The sequence below is a fragment of the Chaetodon auriga genome, chromosome 18 (genome assembly GCF_051107435.1).
Source record: "Chaetodon auriga isolate fChaAug3 chromosome 18, fChaAug3.hap1, whole genome shotgun sequence".
Classification (NCBI taxonomy): Eukaryota; Metazoa; Chordata; class Actinopteri; order Chaetodontiformes; family Chaetodontidae; genus Chaetodon; species Chaetodon auriga.
In genome coordinates this window covers 15380384-15404679 of record NC_135091.1, presented here as the reverse complement: position 1 = coordinate 15404679, position 24296 = coordinate 15380384, and the positions used below count along the sequence as shown (strand labels likewise).

At 42.4% G+C, this 24296-nt stretch overlaps 1 protein-coding gene across 1 annotated transcript in view; it reads left to right on the top strand.

The window, feature by feature from the left end:
- Positions 1 to 24296, top strand: part of atad2b (ATPase family AAA domain containing 2B) — a 65684-nt gene that overhangs the window by 7663 nt on the left and 33725 nt on the right. The window contains exons 14-24 of the mRNA XM_076755520.1: positions 150 to 309; positions 1619 to 1709; positions 1842 to 2153; positions 2801 to 2951; positions 3837 to 4023; positions 4410 to 4595; positions 11140 to 11275; positions 12407 to 12600; positions 12686 to 12845; positions 15459 to 15581; positions 17806 to 17934. Of these exons, the coding sequence (XP_076611635.1) occupies positions 150 to 309; positions 1619 to 1709; positions 1842 to 2153; positions 2801 to 2951; positions 3837 to 4023; positions 4410 to 4595; positions 11140 to 11275; positions 12407 to 12600; positions 12686 to 12845; positions 15459 to 15581; positions 17806 to 17934 (1829 nt within the window). The remainder of the gene's footprint in view (positions 1 to 149; positions 310 to 1618; positions 1710 to 1841; positions 2154 to 2800; positions 2952 to 3836; positions 4024 to 4409; positions 4596 to 11139; positions 11276 to 12406; positions 12601 to 12685; positions 12846 to 15458; positions 15582 to 17805; positions 17935 to 24296) is intronic.

Here is a 24296-nt window from a genome sequence, read left to right as displayed (position 1 = left end):
GTCAAATTAGATTCTGTTCTTGTAGAACCATCTTGCGATAAATTCAGCCCATTTTTATACATCTTGATTCAGTGTGTAAGATTAGATACAACTGAATACTAAATAGCATGTATTACATTCTTTCCCGCCACCTCCTTCCCTCTGTCCAGTTCTATTGTGTCCACTCTGCTGGCCTTGATGGACGGCTTGGACAGTCGTGGGGAGATAGTGGTCATTGGTGCTACAAACAGACTTGACTCTATCGACCCAGCACTCAGGAGGCCTGGACGCTTTGACCGGGAGTTTCTGTTCAGCCTGCCCGACAAGAAGGTGAGACAGCGTGGAACATCAATATTGTGTGCAATTGACACAGCCACACATGCAAAGTCTTGTTTCCACTGTGCATTTTTAATGGGTGTGTTTTTCATTGTTGAAGCATGGTACCGAAGATGTTGTTGCACCACAGAATTTCTATCTGTCCAAACGTGAGATAACAGAATGCAGTGTTCTGTATAAGGATTACTCAATGTGCATGCAGTGCTGCACCCACATGCACAGCCAGATGGAGATTCAATATAAAGCACAAGTAATTAGTGTTTTAGTCCTGCGACAAAATTAGTGCATCCTTTCCTCTGGCTATTAAGAGTCTCCTCAACTGTTATTTCCTTGATGTTTTGTTTCAACAAGCAAGCATGCTTATTAGGTTTCTGGAAAATTAAAAATCGATTTTAAAGAATTTATTTTTATGTAGAACTGATTGCTTTATTCTTGCACTTAGGGGGACTTCTTGTTTTTTCTGCTATGCACAAAACGATGTTGTATGTGTGCAAAGTGACAGTGAGTCAGATAAACAGCTCGGTGTAGGTGACTCCTCCCCATCGAGCCTGTCTAATGGGTCGCCTTGCGTCGTTTGTCCGCACAGTAGGATCATTGGTAATCAAAGCGTAATCTGCAGGCCATTGCCAGCAAGGCTCACCAGTTGTGAGCTCTGACTGATTAAAAAGCTTGCTTTTTGTGCCAATAGCGATCTTCTCCACACGTTCAAGTTCAACTCCCTCCAGGTTATTGCCCCAACTGCCAGAAACCTGTATGAAATCTGTCTTAGTTGTGTCTCCTGAATAGAAGAGGAGATGTGATGAAAGATGCTGAAAACTGTTGCTTTTGATTCGTGACAAAGACCGCTTTGCTCTTGATGTCTGCTTATCAAAGCAGAGTCCTGTGGAGACGATGCAGTGAATTGAGGGGCGCGTTGTGCTGAAGTGTTAGCAAGCCCTTCACTTGAACTGGCTCACGCACTTGATTCCATTTTGATCTTTCTCTTGCTGTTGTCAGTTCTAGATAGTGTCAAAGTGAGTATCATGGTTTTAATTGTGATATTGATGATGTGATTTCCTTGGTGTTTTTGTCATGCTTTTGTTTGTTTTTTTATGTATTTAAATGACATGTTAAATCAAAATTAATTTACATTCCGTTTCTTAGAATTGGCAGCCCGTGTTGCAGTTTAACATGTTTCCTTGCCAGTGATTTTTGAAAGGTTGTTTTGGCTTCACAGGCCTTGAGGGCCCTCATGTATTGACTTTTGCTTTTTCTGTTTTTTGTTGTGCTTTTTCCCTTTGTCCACCCCAAATCCTCTGTTCAGGCCAGAAAGCACATCTTGGAGATTCACACACGGGACTGGAATCCCAAATTGGCTGAGCCATTTGTAGATGAACTTGCAGAAAAATGTGTCGGTAAGAGTGACACCTGTGTGTATAAAAACAGCCTCGACCAAATATTTTTGAAAAAGTTTTCGTTTTAACCTGCTGACATTCATGTTGTCTATGCTGTATGAACTAACTTCTGTATATCTGGCTTGATCCCAGGCTACTGCGGTGCTGACATCAAAGCACTTTGCACAGAGGCAGCCTTGGTGGCGTTGCGCCGCCGCTACCCCCAGATCTATGGCAGCAGTGTTAAACTGAAGCTGGACATCACCTCCATTGTCCTGGGGCCTGGTGACTTCAGCAAGGCCATGAGGACAATCGTCCCAGCCTCCCAGAGGGCCCTGGCTCCCCCGGGCCGAGCCCTGTCCCCCACCCTCAGGCCCCTGCTGGCCAGCTCTTTCTCCTTGGTGCTGAAAGTTCTGCTCCGAGTCTTCCCCCATGCTCAGTGTACTGACAGGGACAACACACATGGTAGGGATCAGGGACCCAGGCGCCCACGGTTTCAGCTGCATTATGTCTTTTCAATTTCCTGCTGCTGGTTACGGCTTCTCCAACCTTGACTCTTGCTCTCTCCTCCCTTGCCACCTGTCTCACTTCTTAGTGTCCTTTCCCTGTTGACACTTTGTGCTATTTGATTATTTGTTTCTGTTTCCCCCCACATTATTGCCAAAGTACTTTGCATCACCCTCACACACTGAACATGGAGTCTGTGGTGAAACACTCCCCCTGAGAATGCAGGGGTGATAGCACAGAGATTGGATAACCAGTCATCCTGCTTGCACTTCAATAACTCCCACTCCAGTCAACAAAAGAGTGTTTACAGCAGATTAGCCACAATGCAGCACTTGACCAGTGGGAGATTGCTGTCATGAGTTTCCCAGGGTGCTGAAGTGCTTTAAATGCCCATTAGATCTCGCCTAATAAGCCAGCTTTCTTTTTTTATTCTCACTTTTTTGGTGAAATGACTGCGTTAATGTCAATGATATGGCTGCTTTGAGAATTAAACTTTGGAGAAGCAAACTTTAAAGTGAGTTTGCCACCATTGTATTCTGTAACTCCAGGAAAGGTGAGTTGCTACATGTGCATGGCTGTAAAAGCAGTGTTTCTCTCTGTGCTAGGCGGTGACAATCAACTGCTCGAAGAGGACTTGTATAGCGACGATGACAATGAGGAAGGCTCTGCTTCCATTTATGAAGTCCAGCCTGCTGCATCCCCAAAGAGTCAGCTCTACTCTTCTGCAACGCACAGACCCTTCCTCCATTTCTCCTCGTAAGTCCAAAGAAAAAAAAGATACAGTTGCATTGTGGTAGAAAGTAGTTAGAAAGTAAATGTGTTTAAAGAGCATAGACACTGGTGTCAAAGTACATTACTATAAGCAAACATGGGATATTTTTTAATACTCTTGGTTTTATGAAAGTGAGAATAAATATATGCAGATCTAGGCTGAGGAATTTAGCGTGCCAGTATATGCCAAGCACACACAGCACATACATTTGCATTTCCTAACATGGAGCTAATGTTGAACGCTGACATGTATGTGTGTGCAAGCAGAGCCCATGCTGCAGACATGTTGCCCTGTGTGTGTCTATGTGACATGCACACAAGGGAAGTTCTGTGTAATATGGTGGAAGTTTGAGGTTTGCCTAAACTGTAGCACACTTGTGCAATTCTCTCTCACCTCTTGTGTGTGCATCATTCTTTCTTTCTTGTCTTTTTTTAGTCAAACTACATGATGTGAACACATGGTTGTTTTTTAGCTCCTGTTGCTTAGAGTTCATCATTGTTCAAAAGAGGCAAAGCCTGTCTGTATTATGTTTGGATTGCACTGATTTATCCCGCTGAGTCAGAAATGTAATATACTTAATTTTGTCCTTGAAATATTACAAACTGTGTTAAGATACTGAGATTTCTGCTGGTATTTTTACAACATGTACTGAGGTAGTTTATTTCTGTAGATTTATAGCAAAGCACTTTGGGGTTATTGAGTCAACACTAGCTTTACATATCAACATTAGCTTACTGAAGCAAATGAACAAAACTGAAAACAACAGTGCTTATGCTGTGACAATGCTGTTTGAATGACCGTATGACTGCTGGTCAGTGATTAGAAGGTGTTAGAGACGATGCTAACTATGAACTCCCTTCTGTCTCTAGCTCTGCTCTCCAGCAGCCCACAGCATACCGGCCTCGTCTTCTCCTGGCCGGGGCTCCAGGCTCAGGACAGAGCTCCCACTTGGCCCCTGCCTTGCTGCACCATCTGGACAAGCTGCCAGTGCACCGCCTAGATTTGCCCACTCTCTACTCCGTCAGCGCTAAGACGCCAGAGGAGTCCTGTGCTCAGGTAACGCACACACACACACACACACACACACACTGATGCATGAGTAAATGCAGACATTCACACACAAGGCCATCTGTTGCACAGGTGATTTAAATTTGAAGAGAAAGAGGACTTTTAGGTAGAGGTCGACTGGTTGTAGATTTGGAGCCGATATATCGGCCAATATCTTTAGCCTAATGCGTTAATATACCATGCTATAATCAACAACCAGATCATGCTCAAAATTTAGGAATAAAGCTGTTTTACATACTTAAACGTAAATTATCTCAAGTGCACAATGAAATTACATTTACTTTGTGTATGGAACCTCCATAACAAAAGTTTTTTTTTCTTATTCATTCATATTTAACCAACAATGTGTGCTTGACTTGTCTGTGTGGTTTTAGGTTTTCCGTGAGGCACGCCGGAGCGTGCCCAGTGTGGTATTCATGCCACATGTCTCAGAATGGTGGGAGACAGTGAGTGACACTGTGAAGAGCACCTTCCTCACCTTGCTGCAGGATGTACCCTCTTTCAGCCCTGTCCTTATCCTTGCTACTGCCGAGAGTCACTATTCACAGCTGTCAGACGAGGTAGGAACACCGTGTACACACACCTGAGCTGACATTTTCAGATTCACCTGGAGGCCTGCCCCATGTTTTTCAGTGGTTCCATATCACTGTTGATACAATTGCTTCCATTATTTGAGAGAGGAGAGTGTTAACCCAATGTCTTTTTTATGTAGTATTGGAGGCTAAAGAATGATTCGAAGGGTTTCTGTCATGCTCAGGATTGCTAGTGCAGACACACTCAAGTTGTCACAGTCAAGGTCATCTGCATCTGCTTTGGCTCCATCTCCCTTTTCTTGTCATTTATCCCAGTGCCCACTTTTCTCCCTGGCTATCCCCACCGCTGCTCCTTCATCCTCGCTCTTGGATTTATTAATATCTTTCTCCAAAGAGTCAGACCACCCGTTGTGGGTTAGGCTGTAAGGGAGGGATTGCGTTAGAGTAAGGGGAAAGAGAGAAAATTGGAAGGGGAAAAAAAGAGATGGAGACAAATAAGGAGGAGGGTCCTCTCTAGTCAGGCAACAGAAGGACTTTAATTAGGTCCGGGAGTTGGCAGCCCTGTGTCTTCACCCCAGGACACACACACCATATCAATATGCCTGTGCAGACTGTGCAGATTTTTTTTCTGTTTCTTTCTCTGTGTGTGGCTGCTGCTGGCAAGGCCTCAACCCTGGCCATGCTCCAAGGAGAGAGAGGCTCTTGGGATGCTTCTTTCTCTGTAGCTGTCTCATTAGGACATGAGGCACCTGGGCTGTTGCACCCATGGAGGCCTAAGCTCTTTTTCAACCTCTGTTGTTCTAGTTGCCTTTTTTATTTGTTCAATTTTTCTACTCTTCTAGTGGTTTTTACTTGTATATCTTTTTTTTGTTGCACACCATTCTTTATAATGTTTTGTCTTTTCATCCGATTTGTGTGATTGCAATATCCCATCAACGGCTTGAGGGAATATCTTTAAAATCGGCACAAACGTTAACTTGCAATCAAGGATGAGCTGATTAGATTTTAGTGGTCAAAGGTCAAGGTCACTGCTATCTCACGTCTGACCCATTCTTGTAAATGTGATATCTCAGGAATGCCTGGAGGGAATTTTATAACATCTCGCACAAAACATCCATTTTTTTTTTGCCCATAACTCAAGAAGTTTTATTTGTATTTATATCCAAAAGGTCATCGTCACTGTAACATCATGATGTTTTGCAAAAGCACTTTCCTGGCCATTATTCAACACCATAACTCAGGAACAGAAGGGGAGATTGTGATCATATTTCACACTTTATCACATACTGAATTGGTGACACTAATCTTGGGTGTCCACCTTGAAACTGCGGTGATTGTATAGATCTTCTCTGCTGCTGGGTTGAAGATGTGCGTGAAGCATCCTCATTTTACAATTTGTCGCTTTTTTGGAGCCACATTCATATTGTAATCCACCACAAGCTTATTGGTTTTGTTGATATTGAACTTCAGGTGATTGTCTTTGCTTTATGTGATGAAGCTCTCTATCAGTCCTCTGTAAAAATGGTCTGTAAGTGAAGACAGCATGTTTGTCATTGGAAAGTATTAACTGGAATCATGCATGTCAGTATATTGAAAAATTTGCCAAAAAAGGAAACTTGATATCTTTTCATTAAATTCCTTCAAACTCCTCACTACACATGTGTCTGGACAGACTTGGGTATGCACTTCTATTTGAGCGGTGGAGGCATACAACCACAAGATGGTAATTCTAGTTTCAGTTTATGTTGTGTGATTGATAGTTCCCTGCAATCCTTGACATTTCTTAAAGGCTTTTTACTTCACGTAACTGCACCATGTTTGTTGATTCACATGCTGTGTTAAGAGATTAGGAAAATAGAAGAAGTCACACCCCGTAGACCATTCAGCCTCTGTGTCAAAAGGTAGATTGCTATTTATTACATACTAGATGACTGACTGAAACCATGTTGGATTGTAGGACTGGCAATTACTTTTTTTCTTTTGTCAAATTAACTTTTCTTTGGTCATTGAACACATAGTCATGCAGCCTGGAAAATTGGGAAGCACATGATGGGACTAATGTTGTGCTCAAGCCAACATGGAGCCAGCATGAGGGCATCAAGACTGTCCTTAGGCTATGCTGCCTTTCTGCTGTGTGTTCTTCCCCATTTGAGTCTAATGTACTGCTACCAGTTCTTTTCTTAACGTTTTGCAGTTGCACTGTGAAAAGACCCTTTCTTTGCTCCTTTTTAAAGCTAAAAGCAACTCATTATGTCTTGTTCCTGCACAGGCGAGGATTCATATAAATGCTTAGTATAAATGGTTAACAAAAAGATTATTGCCCAACCCCTCATGCTAGACTGCTGCCCACTTGCTGCATTAATTTACTCATTAGAAAATGCTCCTTACCTTGACTACTTTCACCGTTCACACTTCTCTCATTCTGAATTTGGGAAATTCAGTCAGCCTACATTCTCAACTGCACCAACCTTCGGTGGACTGGCTACTCTGTAAATGAGTTGAAGGTTGATTTCCTTGGGACTTGTTAAACCTGAAGCTACACTTGTCCCCACTGGATACTTCAGACAAGCACTAGCTTACTCATTTTGATGAGGCTGCTATTCAGTCATGCATTGTCATTTCCAATAATAGTGATTCTCGTTATTTGGCAGCCAACTCTCAAATCTACCATGCTGAAGTTTCCTGTGACCACATGAATGCACCAAATGGAGTGTTTAAATATAACCATGGTATCAGCTCTACTATAAAGAATCACATACCTGCAATGGATTACTTATCTGAAGCATATTTCATGTTTGTGCTGAGATGACCCTAGCCAGTAAAAACAACCATACAGTAACTGTGGTATGACTAGGAAATGTGTTCAAATGAATGCAATCATGAAGGCAGACATTCATGTGATGCAGGTGTAACTACAACCTCTGTGGGGAAGTGTGTAAGGGGAACATCTAGTAGTTGGTCCCACTGAAACAGTGCAGCACATTTTCCAGAGAGAGTATGATTCGCAGACTGTTTGCTGAACGAGTGGAATTTTGCTCAGGCTGTTTATATGTTAAGCCGTTTGTCTAATAAATGGACCTATTTGCTAGGATTGTTTGCTTTATCTCTTGTCTCATAAGTGTCCCAATAGCTGCTTTCAGCAAGTTCTGAGGAGTCTTGGTTTTAATTTTTAGGCACAGGCATGCTGCAGTGTATGGTGCTTCAAGTGATTTGGCTATCTCTGAGAGTGTTGTTTCACTCTCTGGCACGGAGAACACAGTGACAGCTGCTGTCTCAGCTCCAAACCTCAGCAGGGAACAGACAGCATCCCTCCCCAGCCAAAATTGACACTACAGGCTTGGGTCCAGCTACATAGCCTCTCTCCCTCCCTTAACAGCCATTCACTCTGCTTAGATTGACTTCCTTCTTTGTGGAGGACCGATGGAAATTGCTAGAACATGTGATTGTAAGGGTGAAGTAACCGCAGCTAGAGAGAGAGAGAGGGAGATGGTGTCACATCAGCCTTTCTGTTCAGCAGTGTTGTACTTTCTGGGATGTGTGTTTTGAGGTAACGCAAGTGCATTGTGAGAACATGAATGTTGCTGAATATGAATGCTTGCAGCACAGTTTTACCATAAATGCATGAATATTGATCTATCGTTATTCTAATTTCAGTGCTGAAGTAAAGTATATATGGTACCAAACAACATACATGTCTTCACCAAAGTATCCAGATCATTTATTTTTGATGGATTTTGTCACATAATTTCAAATTGCTTTCGTAAGGCATATTTTTCAAAGATTTAGACAGAATTTTATTTCTAAAACAAATGTAAAAAAATCCTACCTCACTTTATGATAGTTGAACTGTATTTTACTGAGCGCAGTTGACTTTTATTTTGTATTGTAAAGTGTTTGAGCACACTGCAAATTTACATGTCTCTGAGATTTAAAAACAGCCTTGATCATGATTCTGTGAAACAGTAAGTATCTGCAGTTTTATAACTGCTTAAAGACAAACAATATCCATTATGCATTATGATGCAGTTAAATATGTCTTATATGTTTTGAATGATTGTACAAATGTGAAAGACCTACTCTACATCCTGAGCTGACAGACAGAAAGAATCTGTTGGCTAGTGAAGTAGCTAACACACACTCTTCCTGAATCATAGTCCACCCATATTATCAATGTGTTTAACATATGTCAAGCTGTGTAACATACTGTATGTAGGAGCCATGACGCAAATTACGGTGTCCCCTGTATGAGTTAACAAAATGCAACTGGCCTGGATGTCTTTTTAGAGTCTTAGTTACACTGTACACTTAATGCAAAAAAAGCAACCACTAATGTATTTATGAATGATTGAGCCATATTAACTTATCCACTGTGCCATTCTCAAAATCCAGTAGCAGCACCGGGCTTGGTTTACAGTGGCAGCAGGAAGGCTAGGATGTCCATACGTCCTTTATAACTGCATCCTCCAGCTCATTCTGGGGGATCCCGAGGCATTCCCAGGCCAGATGGGATGTAATCCCTCCAGCGTGCCCTATGGTGTCCTCCCAGTTGGACATGGTGGAATGCCTCCACAGGGATGCAATGTGGAGTCACTGAGCAGATGCACGAACCACCTCAACTGACTCCTTTCAATGCGAAGGAGCAGCGGTTCTACTCTGAGCACCTTTTGGCCACTTATTCTTCAGGCTCAGCTCCCCCTCCACCACAGCAGTCCAGTGTAGCGTCTGCATTACTGCTGATGGTGCACCAGTCTCCCTGTCAATCTCCAGCTTACCCTCATTCACTTGCCACCATCGGGACTTTAGTGTGTGCATTATTGTCCAGATCAACATTTTTCTTGTGCTTTGTTTATTGCAGGGCGTTTACAGCACTTCTTTGTGTTATACCTTCTAGTTTCTGGCAAGATAAAGATACCATCTTCAGACAATTCAGGAAGGTGTCTCAGACCATATGAAGAATTATTCACTCAAGCTGTGCTTTACTGCCATCTCATTTTTACATCTGCAGTAGTGTTTTTTAATCTTCAGAAAATTGAAAAAGGGATGTAATGACACCAAGTCAAGCAGCCTGATATTAAAGTTTTTGGTTTGCTTTTCAGTCAGTTTCTGCAGGTAAGAATTGATCATGCTAGCTGAACAGGTGTCCAGTTTTGTTCTATAGTTGCTCATCCCACTCAGACATCCCCGGTTTTCTTTGTACATTAGGCTCTCTCCTCAGTACCCCCTCTCTTTTTTTAACCATTCATCTCCACACATTTCTGTTCTCCCTGCCTATGTCAACACCATTGCAGCCTTTATCATGATGAAAAATACTGAGAATCATTACCTGCTGCTCAAAGTGTATGTACCACACACTATGACTGTTTCTGGCTCCCCTATTGTCCTCTTTGTTTTTATTCCATTCCTCCTTTTCTTACCCTACAAAATCCAGAGAGAGCGGATAAGAAAGAGAGCAGAAGGCAATGCAGCGAGAAAGAGAGAACAAGCATGTCATGGTTAAGGGAGAGGATCGATGTGAAAGACAGATGGGAGGAGATATAAAGTGGAAAGTAGGTGCTTAGTCAGCAACAGGGCTTCCGTCCCCTCAGCCTTGAGCTCCATTACGAAAGTGAACTGGGACTTTGAAGATCTTCCACACAGTCCCCAGTATAGATGCACACTAGAAATTAAGGTTGCTGGATAAAGGATCGTATTTGTCTGCTAACACTTATACTAATGCGTAAACCACACTGAACAGATGTGGTGACATTGTCATTTAGTATAGATCAGGTATTGGATTGGTCAAAACTAGTTGCAATGAACACCATATAATGAGGTCCATTGTAATCATCCTGTGTGATTCAGTGCTTGATCATGTTGTGTTGCAGTAAATGTTCGACCTGGTTCAATTATTTTGCTGGACAACCCTGCACTGTGTTGCAGGACCTATTCTGTTTCTTGACGTTTTAATGGCGATGCCTCATTGGCAAAGTTTGGATGCTTTTCATAGTTTGATCAAATGTCATCTGATCTCTAGGAGAAATGACCCATTTTCTTTTAACCACTGTTGCGAGTAATGTGGGAATAAAAAATTTTATCTGTTCATTAAGTCCTGAACTTCTAAGTGGTATGCTTAGTTTCTGCTGTGCTCAGTCATGCTTTGGCTTAATGTAGTGGCTGATGAAAACAGGCACTTCAGCTACACACTATGTGACAAACATAAAGTGGAGTAATCAGTTCGATACTGTGTGTATAAAAATGTAGTGTTCTCAAGATGTGATTAATTTTACTGGGATCTGAAATTAAAAAGCTGAAGGAGTAGATTTAGTGTACTGCCCTATGAACAGAACTTAAGAAAAAAGACACAATCTGATACATAAACGTCTCACACAGACACCATACGTTCAGCATTACTAAACTAATTTTCTGCTGTTCCAGTTCATAGTATAACTCGAGCTAAGTGCTCTGGTCTTTGTACTTGTTCTATACTTTAACCACCAGTTTTTATTACAAGAGGAGTTTAATTGGAAGGCATAGCAATATATGGTGGTGGTCAGCAAATTCTTATCAACCCCCTGTTTGTTTTGTCACACAGGTGAGAAGTATGTTCCAGAGGACCTATGGGGAGGTGGTGACGTTGTGCCCTCCAGGAGAGGAGGACAGAAGGAGCTTCTTCTCTGACCTCCTGTTGGTCCAAGCAGCCAGAGCTCCTCCACGCCTCAGGAATGCAGGTACTTACTGTACTCATTTAGAGATACACATGCAGGACTCATTTCTTCTGTCAGTCCTGGAGGTCGGTGTTGGCTACATGTGCTTCTTTCTTTCCAAACTCTGTTCTCAACCTTTCCCTTTTGAATGCGGTGAAAGGTAGAGGAGCAGATGTTTTCTGATTAGTACGTGTGTGTGTGAGTGAGTGAAGTCTGTGTTTTCCTGGACATCTCTCTCCCTCACCTACATCAAAATAAACTGCCCTACACCCACATCCACTCCTCACAACTGCCATGACCCCAAACCTGAATGCTCCCCCAGCTCTCCATTCGAGTTCAATGTGAGGGAACTGTCCACCCGGTCTTTCAAATGGAAATGGTGCCCAGCGATCGTCCACAGTTTCCTCATTGATGCAAGGCAGGGGGCCCCGGCTTTACTTGCCCGGTGCTCTTCAGGGGTCCCTGCCTGACTAAGGCAGCAGTCTGGCTTCCAGCAGAGAGGTAGGCAGAAAAGCAGAGAGAGGAATTGCTATGAGAGGGCCCGGACGCTATTAGCCATAATTAGAATCAGGGTTTGGATTGCTGCTAGTAAGCGAAGCGGCCCGAGGTGCTGTGGAACCTTCCTAACGATGTCGGCAGATGCCTTGGGCGAGGACCGGTGCCTTGGGAGAGGAGGAGCGTATATCTGCTTGCCTTGCTTCATCACTCTGTCATTGGCCAGAGGCTATTCCTTGGTGTATTTCAAAACCTGTGTTTGGGAAGTGGGGAGTGTAGCTGTATTATTTTCTTCAGCTGCAAGAATCTTAAACCATATTTTTTTCCCCGGGTAAGTATTTGTTGGTCTGTGTCTGCAGTGATGTTCAAAGGAAATGGTCAAGGATCAGGTTTGAGATGAGACTGTCTGGTTGTTAGCTTCCAGCCAATGTATTAGCTGTGTGTTCATGTTTTATTTGCATTGTTGGTGTAGTGATTTTGCCTGTAGCTGCCTTTGTGTGTTGTTGCTGTGGGCAAACACACAAAGATGATTTGTTTTGTCTCTGGATCTCTCCTGGTGTGAGATCTTTAGGTCTGGTCTATAGATGGAAGTGTGAAAACTTTATGGCACAAATACTTCTCTGTTTTTGCCTCCAACTTTTTTTCCTCATCTCCCTACAGACATGTGTAAAGAGGTACTGCCAGTGGCAGAGGCTCCGGGCCCCAGAGTCCTGTCAGCAGAGGAACAGCGCCGCCTGGCTGAACAGGAGGAGAACACACTACGGGAGCTCAGGCTCTTTCTCAGGGACGTGACCAAGCGCCTGGCCACTGACAAGCGTTTTAACATCTTCAGCAAGCCAGTTGACATTGAGGAGGTATGAAGTAATAGACTCATACCTTGGTATCTCCATCGCCCATTTTAGGCCTTTGGTAAAACGAATTTTGTATATTTTGTGTCAGGTGTCAGACTACCTGGAGGTTATTCGGCAGCCTATGGACCTGTCCACTGTCATGACCAAGATTGACACCTACCAGTATCTGACAGCAAAGGACTTCCTGGTGGACGTCGACCTCATCTGCAGTAATGCTTTAGAATACAACCCTGACAAGGATCCAGGAGGTGAGGATGAAAATTACATGGGCTTACTCATGAAGACGCTATTGCACATACATGTAGGGTGCTGCACATAACTGCACATGCTGCTATATGCACAGTTCATATGCTTGCACTCCATCAGACATGTGCCCATATGTACATAAATGAAATCTGCCACAAGTAGGAAACAAAACAAGACATTCAAAATAGCTGGCATTTTTTATGCTAAGATAGACTAAACACATCACAGAACTACCTCTTTATTAATACATAGATATTAAATTAGTAGCGATCGTTTCATCCCAGGCTTGCTCAAAAAGCAGATATATGAATTAACCCAAATGTCGAAGACTTCCTTTAATCCCAAACTCATCCCAAGATTATCCTTAGAACTGACGATCAATGCATAGACAAGCTGTCACACTTCTTTTTGTGATGGCATGTGAGTCCCTTGATAATAAGTCAGCATTGGACTGTCCAAATAACAATGACCATTTGTTTCTGTAGTTACTGTTGTGTTCCATTTGGCTGTCATTATGCGAGTGAGAAATAATTCGATTTAACACTTACCATGCAGTAAAATTACAGAACCTCGTGATGTTGTTCTTCAACTTGAAAATTCAAATGAAATTAAGTGCATGCAGCCTCCACTGAAAATAGCATTTCAACAGTGTAATTCTTGCTCCGTAGCTGAGCAAGGCTGTATATGCATGAAAATTTAATTGTGTCTTGTGTTGCAATTTGATCTGATTTTTACCTCATTCTCCTTCTCGTCTCAGCATCTTTTCCAAAGCCAAGTATGAGCAAGAACACACATGTACACACAAACAAACAAACAAAGAGGCCTGTTGTTATTTGCAATAGCTTAGAAATAAATTGGATTTACAGTTGTTGTTTTAATAGGATGCTTGTTTGCATGACTGAGAAAAGCCCGTATGAAAAGAGATACATGTTTGTGTTTGCATTTAAAAAACAATGTGGACAAACGGGGAGGGGGGAATTTTACTTTCCACCTGAATCAAATCCACAACGACCATACCATGATGTTAACTGAAAGCTGAATTCAGTGGGCCTTCATACTGTTCAGTTCTTATGACCATTTTTAATTCTCGCCTTGTGTGCTTAGTTGCTCCGGTTCCCTCGCAAGGATATAGCTGCCTGACACTAATGGGAAGCAATTCTCTGCCAGCTCAAATGAATAAATCATATCTCTGTCTTTGCAGGCAAGGGTGTGGGTCATTTGTTGGAATGCAGGGTCTACAAATGATACACTAAAGGGGAAAAATGCAATTAGGAAGTTTAATAAAGAAGACTAACAAAGCCTCTTGCCTGCTCACCCAGTGTTTGGCCCAGGGAATATTGCCCAGACCCTGCACAATTACGCTGCTGGGAAGCTCCACGCTAACTCACAAAGCGCTGGGAAAAAAAAACTCATTATTCCTCAGTGGTCTGTTTCTCCTTGTCCTTCATACTATCTTGATCTTATATGTTGGCTTCCTTGTCTTTTACCTCCTCACCTTGCTAAATAATTACTTTGTTATGTTAAAGAGGCTGATATCTTGTTGCTCCACAATGTAGCTCAGTGTCACAACTTCGTCTTTGTTGCTTGAGGGAAATGGCGATAACAACCCTTTGACTTCGAAGTAGCGCGTAAGCAACATCGTTGTATGTCAGTGCGTTCTTGTCTGTTCTAGATGGGAAGGTTAGGCAGCGCCCATAAGGGTGCTAATAAGCTCTCGTCACCCCAACTGGTCTTTGACACCTTTTCCACTGAAAGGCATTTTTGGCCTTATAATGCACTTGCATGTACACACACTCAGAAATTCTCTGTCAGTTGAAATGTGTACGCACACAGGCACGCGCGCACACTCACTCACACACGCACACACACACACACACACACACACACACAAATTGCCTCCATTGCAATTAGGCCAGCCATCCTCCAATTAGACAAAGGAAGCTGGCAGATTGTGACCCCTCTACCACTCTCTGCCTGAACTGCTCTTCCTCTGCCTGCCGTAATGAGAGACTGCCTGTTTACAGTGGCTGTGCTTTTAGCCTGCCTCTTCAGCTCAGTCTTTATTTTCCCTCCATGGATGCCGGAGCAGGGGAAAAGGAGGATTTAATGATGCTGTGGTACAGCTAAGGGAAGAGGCATGAAAGTTATAAAGGTGTATGGAGTGAATGGGTGTGTATTTAAAAAATGTTTCAGATTGCATATATATGTGCCTCTTAGGTGAAGTGCTGATATCAAGACTTTCATGCATGTCTGAGTGCGGCCCGCTAACATTTCTCACCAAAGCCAGCTCTATCCTTTTATTCAGACTGTGAGAAAATGCTACAATCCCTTTTCTCACAGATACAGGGAAATGGGGTGGGCTTGCTATCAACTCTTTTCCTTATATACATGATAGGGCGTGGAGAACATGCAACATCAAACCGCAGACTACATTCCTGCAAAAGCCTTGATGGCGGGAGACTAACTGATATCTAAAGAAAAAGGCACTGTTGAAATACTGCAGCAGAGACACTGGTTGATATCCTGTGTTACAAAGAACATGCCCTTGACCGTACATGGACACACACGTCCACACAAACGACACAATCGTTATGTTTCACTGTTTCCTTTCTCAGACAAGGTGATTAGGCACCGAGCATGCAGTTTGAAGGATACAGCCCATGCTATATTTGCTGCCGAGCTGGACCCTGAATTCGACCGCATGTGTGAAGAGATCAAGGAGGCACGCAGGAAGAGGGGTAAGAAAATCACTTAAACAAAGCATAATAGAAAGAGTGTTATTAAAGTCATTGAAATGAGACACTAGCTGTACCTAAAAGTAAACTCCCATCTCTGCGTTGTGGTGCAGGTAACGAGCGACACCGTGAAATTTGTTCTTTCATGAAACATGTGCATGCCCAAGCGTATCCTCAGTAAGCACTTAGCTTCTTATGAAAAGCGCAGATTTGCAAGATCATAAATTTAAATAACTCCAGTTATTTGATAAATACTTATTTTGATTGCACTGCAGTCTGTGGCTGTTTTCACACTATTTATGGTAGAGAAGACATAACACTGAGGTGAGCATCATTTGCTTATCTGTATATACTGTATAAACATTTTGAAAGAACACTCATTCCCTTGAATGAAGCCTATCCTGTCCATGTTGGTTGTGTAGTTCCTGGCTTCCCTTCTCACCCTCTCTCTTTTTTTGTAGAAAGTTTTATCATTTATTCCAGAGAATAGAAACATGCTTTTAGGGAAAAAAAACGATCTATAGGGTAGACCAGTAATATTTGATGGAGCAGTCAGTTTTAAATGTAGAGTATATGGTGCAGAAAGGAGCAATGCCCGAGGCTCCAGTGTTCCAGACAGTACCTTCTGTGCTAGCTGTCTGCCCAGCACTCTGCATCTGTACACTCACCAAACAGCCCCAAGCACTGTGGAGTGGATTTAGTGTAAATCTAAATTTGGTTTGTGCACATAGAAACACACATGTATGATGTAGTCAAATGATGCACTTCAGCTTTTAAGTATTGACTTATGTAAGCGGTCAAATATTGAGCACAAAGCTATGTAATCATATGCAAATACTCCTTTACTTGCCACATAGGAATAGGCTAATAAACACATTGAGCTAGGTCTGGCTGTGCGCTTGCCAAGGCAAAACATGTGTTTGTGTATGTGCAAGCACACCTGCATATGTTATGCACAAAATACTCCACTCACCAGGCTTACAGAGGGGTCTAGTATGTTGGAGAAATTACATTCACAGTAAATTATACAATACTTGGCCAAGACTACAGAATCAGACAAAATCTAAACACTACAGTGTGTTTTTCTTCTTTTATTGATTCACCATGAAGACCTCTCCTTCCCTGCACTTCATAGTTTTAGAATTTACACTTTGAGAAATCAAAACCATTCTTCTGCATCAGAAACACATCTAAGTGCCTACCCCATGAAATATCCTTTATCTTTACCCGTTCAAGGAGATACACACTGTTGCACATTATTTATTGCTTCTGGTCTCTTGCAATTTTTTGGTTAAATTTTAAAAAATATTCAGAAGCTCACAAACGTATTGAAGGAATTGCACAAGAAGCCCCGAATTCTCTTCAAAAACATTATCTACAGTATGCACAGCCCTATCCCCTGAGGGCCTATTGACTTCTGACTTAAGCCACAGAGGCCTGACTCTTCCATGTCATGCTGGAAACTTATCAAAGAGAAAGCAATTTTCAGAAGTCACCCTGTTGCTTTTGATATCCTCTTTTAGCAACTAAAAGCACAGGATGCTAAATGAATATTGCAGGAGCAGAAGTCAACTGCCTGAGAGGAGGAATACAGCAGTGTAAATATTTCATCTTCCAGTCAAGGTCCTGCTGTAAAGCCATCAATTAGCCCGGCACGGCATGATGTCCAATTGCAGCACTGTTCAAAACCCACGGTGCATCAGGGGGGATTTTCTCCCCGCGACAAGATGAAAGAAGCTGTGATAAATTTGGCCAAAACTTAAATATCACTTGATGTCAAAGTTGAAATGTCTCATTTTCAGGGCCATGCATGTCTTTACACTCCTGTGCACACCTGTTTTTCATTCCTGTCACACTCAAGCTCTCAGAGCTTGAGTGTAGGGGTGTAGAGACATGCATGGCCCTGAAAATGAGACATTTCAACACGGACAGTGATATGTGTGATTAGGTATTGCAAATCATATATAGTAGTTTTTGCAGTAATGTGTGTGGCTGTACCTAATTCACCATGTCACAGCCCTTTGGTCATCTTTTTCTGCCAGATCACACTTTTATCATTGTCTATAAAAGTACCTTCCTCGTCCCTGGTGTTTATACACACATCCACAAACACTCCATCCTGCCAGCAATATATTTCAAAAGTGTTTTCCCATTTACTCAGACACACACATGCACACACAAAGAGCATTGTCTGTTGTTGGTAACTGATCCTCCGTGGTCACTGCAGACCTCCAGACGCCTGCTCAGCCGACGCCAACGCTGGGTGCTGTGGCAACCAGAAAGCACCACACTGCAGTAGAAGAGCAGGCCAGGAGCAGCACTCAAGGGGAGGCCACTTACAAACAGTGCACCACTAGTGAGTATTCAAACCGTCTGTCCGACCACACGCTTCTATAATTGCTACACGTCCTGAACAGGGTAATTGATGAGAACTGCAGAGTGATCATGCATACATGTGCACTCCATACTCCATATACCCACCTCATAGGACAAGTTAACTGTCTTAGTAAGTTGCTAGTGAAATTGTGGAAAATCTCAGCTGTGATATTATTAGATTTTACTATTTTGCTAACCAGTTAAAACACACATGCATATACATTAGCTTTTGTGTACCTGATCACTGCATATTTTTGAAAAAGCAATGAAGTTACACACCCAGCTCACACAAAGAGATAAATTGATTTCCCAAAGTACATTTCTACCTTTGCTTGGCTCACACACTCTCATACTTTGGCTCTCTTTTTCTCGCCTTATTTTTTTTCCCTCTACCTCTGACGCAGCAGCAAGCAGCTGTGTTGTATTATAACAGCATACCAGATGTATGTGGTGCCACACACACCTGCCTGCTCATGCATACTCACGCATACACATATATTTCTCAGCAGTGGAGAAGCGTCACACTGAGCAGCCTCATTAGCGAGGCTGCTCTCTTCTAACCACTCAGAACATGACCACGCCACAGAGCAATTACATGCCCACCTGTGGCAAACGGCAGGTGCCTAAGGGTGACTGGAGGGCCAGGTATGGGCAGGGGGCAGACTAATGAGGCTGTTGCCAGAACGAATCAGAGGTAAGCAGGTTTTACGTTTAATCTAAAAAATGCCCTTCCACCTGTGCGAGGGGAGGGAGATGGACTAAAAGAAGCACCTTCAGCAGTCATCGAGAGATGGACAGGAAGTAGAAAAGAAACACAAGAGTGTGGAAGTGTGGTATGTGTAGTGAGATATGCTTTGGCTGAAGCAGCTAAGCCTCAATAATTAGAATGGTCTGTTTGTTGTAACCAAAGTTTAATTTGACTTTTTTGTGTGTGTATGTAGTACAAGTGTCCAACACAAGGTGGTGCTTGTCCCTCATGAGAGTGTCCCTAAAGGAGTCCCTGCTGTGTGGGTGAAGCGTTCCTTCTCCCAGGGAGATGGTCCCCTCTTGAGAGACAAGGGCCTCTGTTGGCCACCATAAATACTGTAAGACTCTGGGCATGTCTAAGTCTCAAGCTCACAGTCGTTTATCTTGTCCTGCTAATCCAGGAGAGAACAGTTATCTAATAGAGAGGTAATATTCACATTTAATTGTTTAATATCCCCCCACCCCACCCCCCTGCTTTAATTCAGTACAGAGGGAACTAATGAAGCTTTGATTGAAGACTGCAACATCATGGCGTGATCCTGTAGTTTTTCAAAGATTCATTTTTTTTAGTTTAGAGTGTGTAGATATAAATGCATGCTAAATACACTCTAATGCAGTTCAATGCATCACAGTCACTCACTATAGCCTAAATAGAGCTGATTGAACATATCTGGCTGTCTGTCACAAATGTTTGCTGCTTTGATATTTTATTTACTCACATGCTTTTGTACAGATGGTCCTTATGAATTAATATCTTGATGTGTATTATGAGTGCATAGGTACAATGGCTAACATCTATTTGCAGTGTTCATTCATTGATTTATTGCATATTAACCTATATAATGTCTGTGAAAGAATTGTATATTCAAATGTTAATCAGATGAGTAATTATGTAATCCAAACAGACACCGCTGCTGCTTTTTTAAGGGGGACAGCCAACAGTAGGCCCATATATGCGACTTTTAGCTGTAGTTGTTATCTACAAAGCCAAATGTCACAGATGCGGACCACCAATTTAGATGCTCTTGGGAGTGTTGTTATCAGCCTCCACCAGAGGCTTAATTAATTAGGCTAACTCAGGTGATTAATTTGTGACATCGGCAGCCAGTTCTCACCTGGAGCACCTCAGCAAGGCAGCTATTAGACTAATTGATCACAGAGTCAGTCATGTCTGGAGGAATGACACAGCCTCATAATGAAAGCACGGTGCACCTGGTCGAGGAGATGCAGATTTCTGTGTCAATACTGAAGAAATGAACTCTTCATGAAATTGCACCCGCTGCAGCCAGGTCATTTTGGGGTTGTTGGTTTTCCCTTCCTCCTCTATGGAAGGTCAGGCCACATGAAGGTTAAAGTTATCCTAGATCATTACCTGCAGGGGAAAGCCTTGCTGGAGCTGTTTTGGTATCTGCAGTTCTATAGGGCTTTATCTGGGCCACCTCTCCCTCTCTCCTTCCATTCCTCTTTTCCGTTTGCCTAGAGCTGAGAATTGCCTGTGACATTCAGATATGATGGAGAGTGGTGGCAGGAATGGTCCAGTATTTGTAACTGCGGAGAAAGTTACCCAAAAGGCTTTTTGAAAGCTAAGGATATTTCTGAGTCGGGTGTTAAAAGCAGTGGCTGTGGATAAACCCGCTAGTTGAGATCTAGATGGCTGGGTCACTCATGGGTGGGACGATGGAAGACCTGCTGCTGTTAATGCTCAAGAACACATGAGGAGGGATGTGGTTTCCATTAGCCTTCATGTTTGTTATGGTTTCTCTGCTTGCCCCTCTTTCGCGATTCATCTCTCTATCCATGCCACTTCATTCCTCCCTCCTGCCACTCCCTCTCAGGAGGAGCAGAAAACCGAGGCCCATTACCTGTGCCACAGCCGTGGGTTCATTTGTAGTGCATCACCACGAGGATCCGGTTCATATGTAGTGTCTTCCTTTCATTCATAATTAAGTCATCTCACTTTTTCACATTCACTCTTCGCTATTTTTTTTTTGCAAGTTAAATCAGCTGGGATTTTTTGTGACAGCCAGAAGGCATATGCTATTGATTATTTAACTAAACATCAATGTCAGATTATTCTCTTGCTTTTCTTAAATGTCATAGACTTAAGTGGTGCGCTACTTTCTGGATTGGCAAACACCTTTTTTAGCCTGTTTTTTTTTTTTTTTTGGTATGGTTCACCAGTGTTTTTCCACTGCCAGTTGACAAGATTCCTTATTCAACTGTTGAACTGTTTTCGGAAGAAAAGAATAATGATGCAGCCGCTGCATAATGTGTCCTCCGCGTCACTCAATAGCATGCCCAAGGCAACAGCTACCAGGCTGCATTCATGTAGATTGAACACTGCTGTGTCTTGCCTCTCCCCTGCCTTGTATCTCACACTGCAGTAAACTGACAGCTCCTCTCCCCATTGCCAATGTCAATCCATCACAAGACCTTGATGGGATATTTAAAGTCATAATAAACACCCCCGCTTCCTTTTACTTCAAGCTGAAGTAGTTACTGCGTAAAAGGATGGCCTGGATTTTTGCTCAGGACAAAAGGACAATAGGCACACAGCCTATGACATCCTGAAATAGGTTAATAGGATTGCACTTTTTTTCCATTTGCATAACACAAAGCACTATTGAAGACAAGTCTGTTAACTTTCATTTCTAATCTGTACCTTTTCTGTTTACAGTGTTGTAAGACCTACTACACGTACTGAAGGGAGTCTTAGGTCCCAGCTTTCTCTTTATTGTCAGCTACTCTCACATCCCTGACTATTTTAAAATTGCCAGTGTCCAGCCCCCTCTTTAAAAAGAAAAACCTCTCTAGACCCAGCCTAGTTAAAGAATTACAGACCCTTTTATCCAAAATCCTTGGAAAAAAAAAATGTCACAGACCAACTCCTCAAGTTGAAGGTCAAATTTCAAGATGACTTTTGTCACAAGCGTTCTAGACCGCTTTACTGAGATTAACAAGTGATATTATTATGCATGCAAGCAAAAGTGAGTTATTCATTCTCATCCTACTTGATTTGACTGCTGCCTTTGACACCAACGATCGTGCTGTTTTACTTGATAGGTTACATAACTGTGTTGGCATTTCTGGTACACCTGTACAATGGTTTTATTTCCACTTGACAAATAGATATTTTAATGTCTGTCTCGACAATCATGTTCCCCTGCTGTGTGGTGTCCCTCAGGGTTGGTCCTTGGAGCAGTCCTCTTTTCATTGGACATGCCTGCATATGTACGTGCCATATACTGTTATGCCGATTATACAAATATCTAATTCTCAGATAATCCCAATAATCGGAATCAAGTGTTCTCCTTCCATGATTGCTTAGCTGCCACCAAAGAATGGATGCCTCTAAGTTTCCTCCACCTAAACCCTGACAAAACAGAAAATCCTTCAGTTGGTCATGATAACGTTGATAACGTTGATCAGTTTATCGGTCCATTTCACTCACATCTACTGTGAAGAATCTTGGTTACAAAGCTAGATCAGTCCTGTTTTCATCAGCAAAGAAATATTCCAAATATCAGATGTGTATTGTCTTCTGCAGATCTTGAACTATTGAGTCACACTTTGATTTTCTCCCACATTGTTGTAATTCCCTCTACATGTGTCGCAGTCAAGCTGCTCTAAACCGTTTACAGGTCGTTCAGAATGCAGCTGCGAGGCTATTAACTAGAACTAGCTGACAGTCCCACTTTACCCCATTCATGCTTTGCTCCTTTTGCTTTTTATACAATTCAGAACAAACTAAAAGATCCTGTTTTTTTTTTTTTTTTTCTAAGGCTCTGCACGACCTTGCCCCCAGTTACATTTCTGATCTCCTTTTTCCGTATTCCACTTTTCGACCACGCCGATCCTCTAATCTCGACCTTCTATGCACCTAGTGCTCCAGCTGCAAAACAAAAGGCCATCGTGCCTTTGCTGGTTTAGCCCCAACTCTCTGGAATCATCTTCCCCCATCCATCAGATTTGCTGAACCTTTGGACTGCTTCAAGCGACTTCTTAAAAACTCATTTTTAAAGGCAAGCTTTTTTATAAATCTCCACTCTGGGCTTTGTTTGTCTTTTGGTGTCTTTGCTGACTGGTCTGTCTCACATTGTGCTGCGTTTTGTATTATATTTTTACTTTTTTATTTGTTGGTGTGGGGGAAGCTTTGTAACTGTGTGTTCTCAAAAGAGCAATATAAATAAAGTTTTACCTAATTAAAGACTTATATTTCAGTGAGCTGAGAGTTGAGTGGCTCATGGACACACAGTTGGCCAGTTTACGTCACCGTACAAGCTGTGCTTTCAGTCCAGGTGTTTTGTGAACACCCTCAAAGTCTAGAAAAGCTTGAAGGAAGCTTTTTTCTTTCTTTTGCTTGTATTCTTGCCTGTAGTTCTCTGTCGTTTCTTTTCTGTTACTCAATCCTTCTGTTTCCACTTGTTTTCCTCCTTCAGCTCACATCTTTTGTTCCTGATTTGAAAATTGGGAAGGAAAATGTGGTAATCAGATTCTGTCTTGTAGTAGATCCTGCCTTGTTTAGCAGATTGATTGAGGAAATGCAAAATTTCCTATATTCAAATTAGGTAATTTATTTTCAATTATCATTTTATATTAGTCGTCATATATTGCACATTTCAGTTGATTTTGAATTTACCTTCTGAACAGCATCAGGTACAGGCTGCAAGTGATGAATGGCGTCTCAGTTCATGAATGCAATATTTCTTCAGCTTCCTAAGGGGTAGAATTAGAACACAGCGGTCAACATCAGAAAACAAAGCATCTGGCCTGAAACTGAAATGGCGATGTTATTATTAGATATTACAACTGGACGCTTATTCTCCCCAAGCTACATCTTGGCTACCAGGCGAAAACAATCTTGAGTTGCACTCTCTAACACCCCGAGGCGCTCACTAATAACATCCATGCAAAACATGCAAAGCCCTGAGCGAATAAACACCGAGCTTAAGCTGCCATTTTGTGGGCACAGATGCCTCTTGGATCATTGTGGCACCAAGCGTGAAATGAATGTAAAATCTTCCATGATGCCTCTTGCTTCCATTTATTGTTTTAGGGTGCAGATGAGCTGACATCAGTGTTAGTGTCTCTGAAAATTCATTCTGTGTCTGTGGGTCTTTTCACTTCCAGCATATTTCTGTGCATAGTTGCTGCTGCGTGCGGAGTGTATACAGTTGACAAGGTTGGGTGGTGATCCTCTTCACAGCATTTTAATGTCTGTTTTTTATTACTGTGCAATGCAGATAACCATATATATTATTGTAAACAGCCAACATTTCCGCCTGAACCAAATGAGCCCTGAGAGTTGCACTGGAATGATTGAGCGTTGCTGCTCATTGCCTCCGTGCATGCCCAATGACTGCAAGCTGTGCTGCCTAAGGATGTTAGAAAGGTGATGGGAAGGGAGAAGAGAGAGGGAGTGGGTGAGTGATGGAGGCAGGCTTTTGAATGCTAGATAGAAAGAGTTGTAATGCTGACAATGCCAAATTATGATGTATGGTGAGTGCCTTTTCAGAAGCAAGGCTTAGTGTTAGACAGACGATGCCAGGATAGGGCAAGGGTGAGCGTTAAAAATAGTGCCAATGTGTAGGTAGC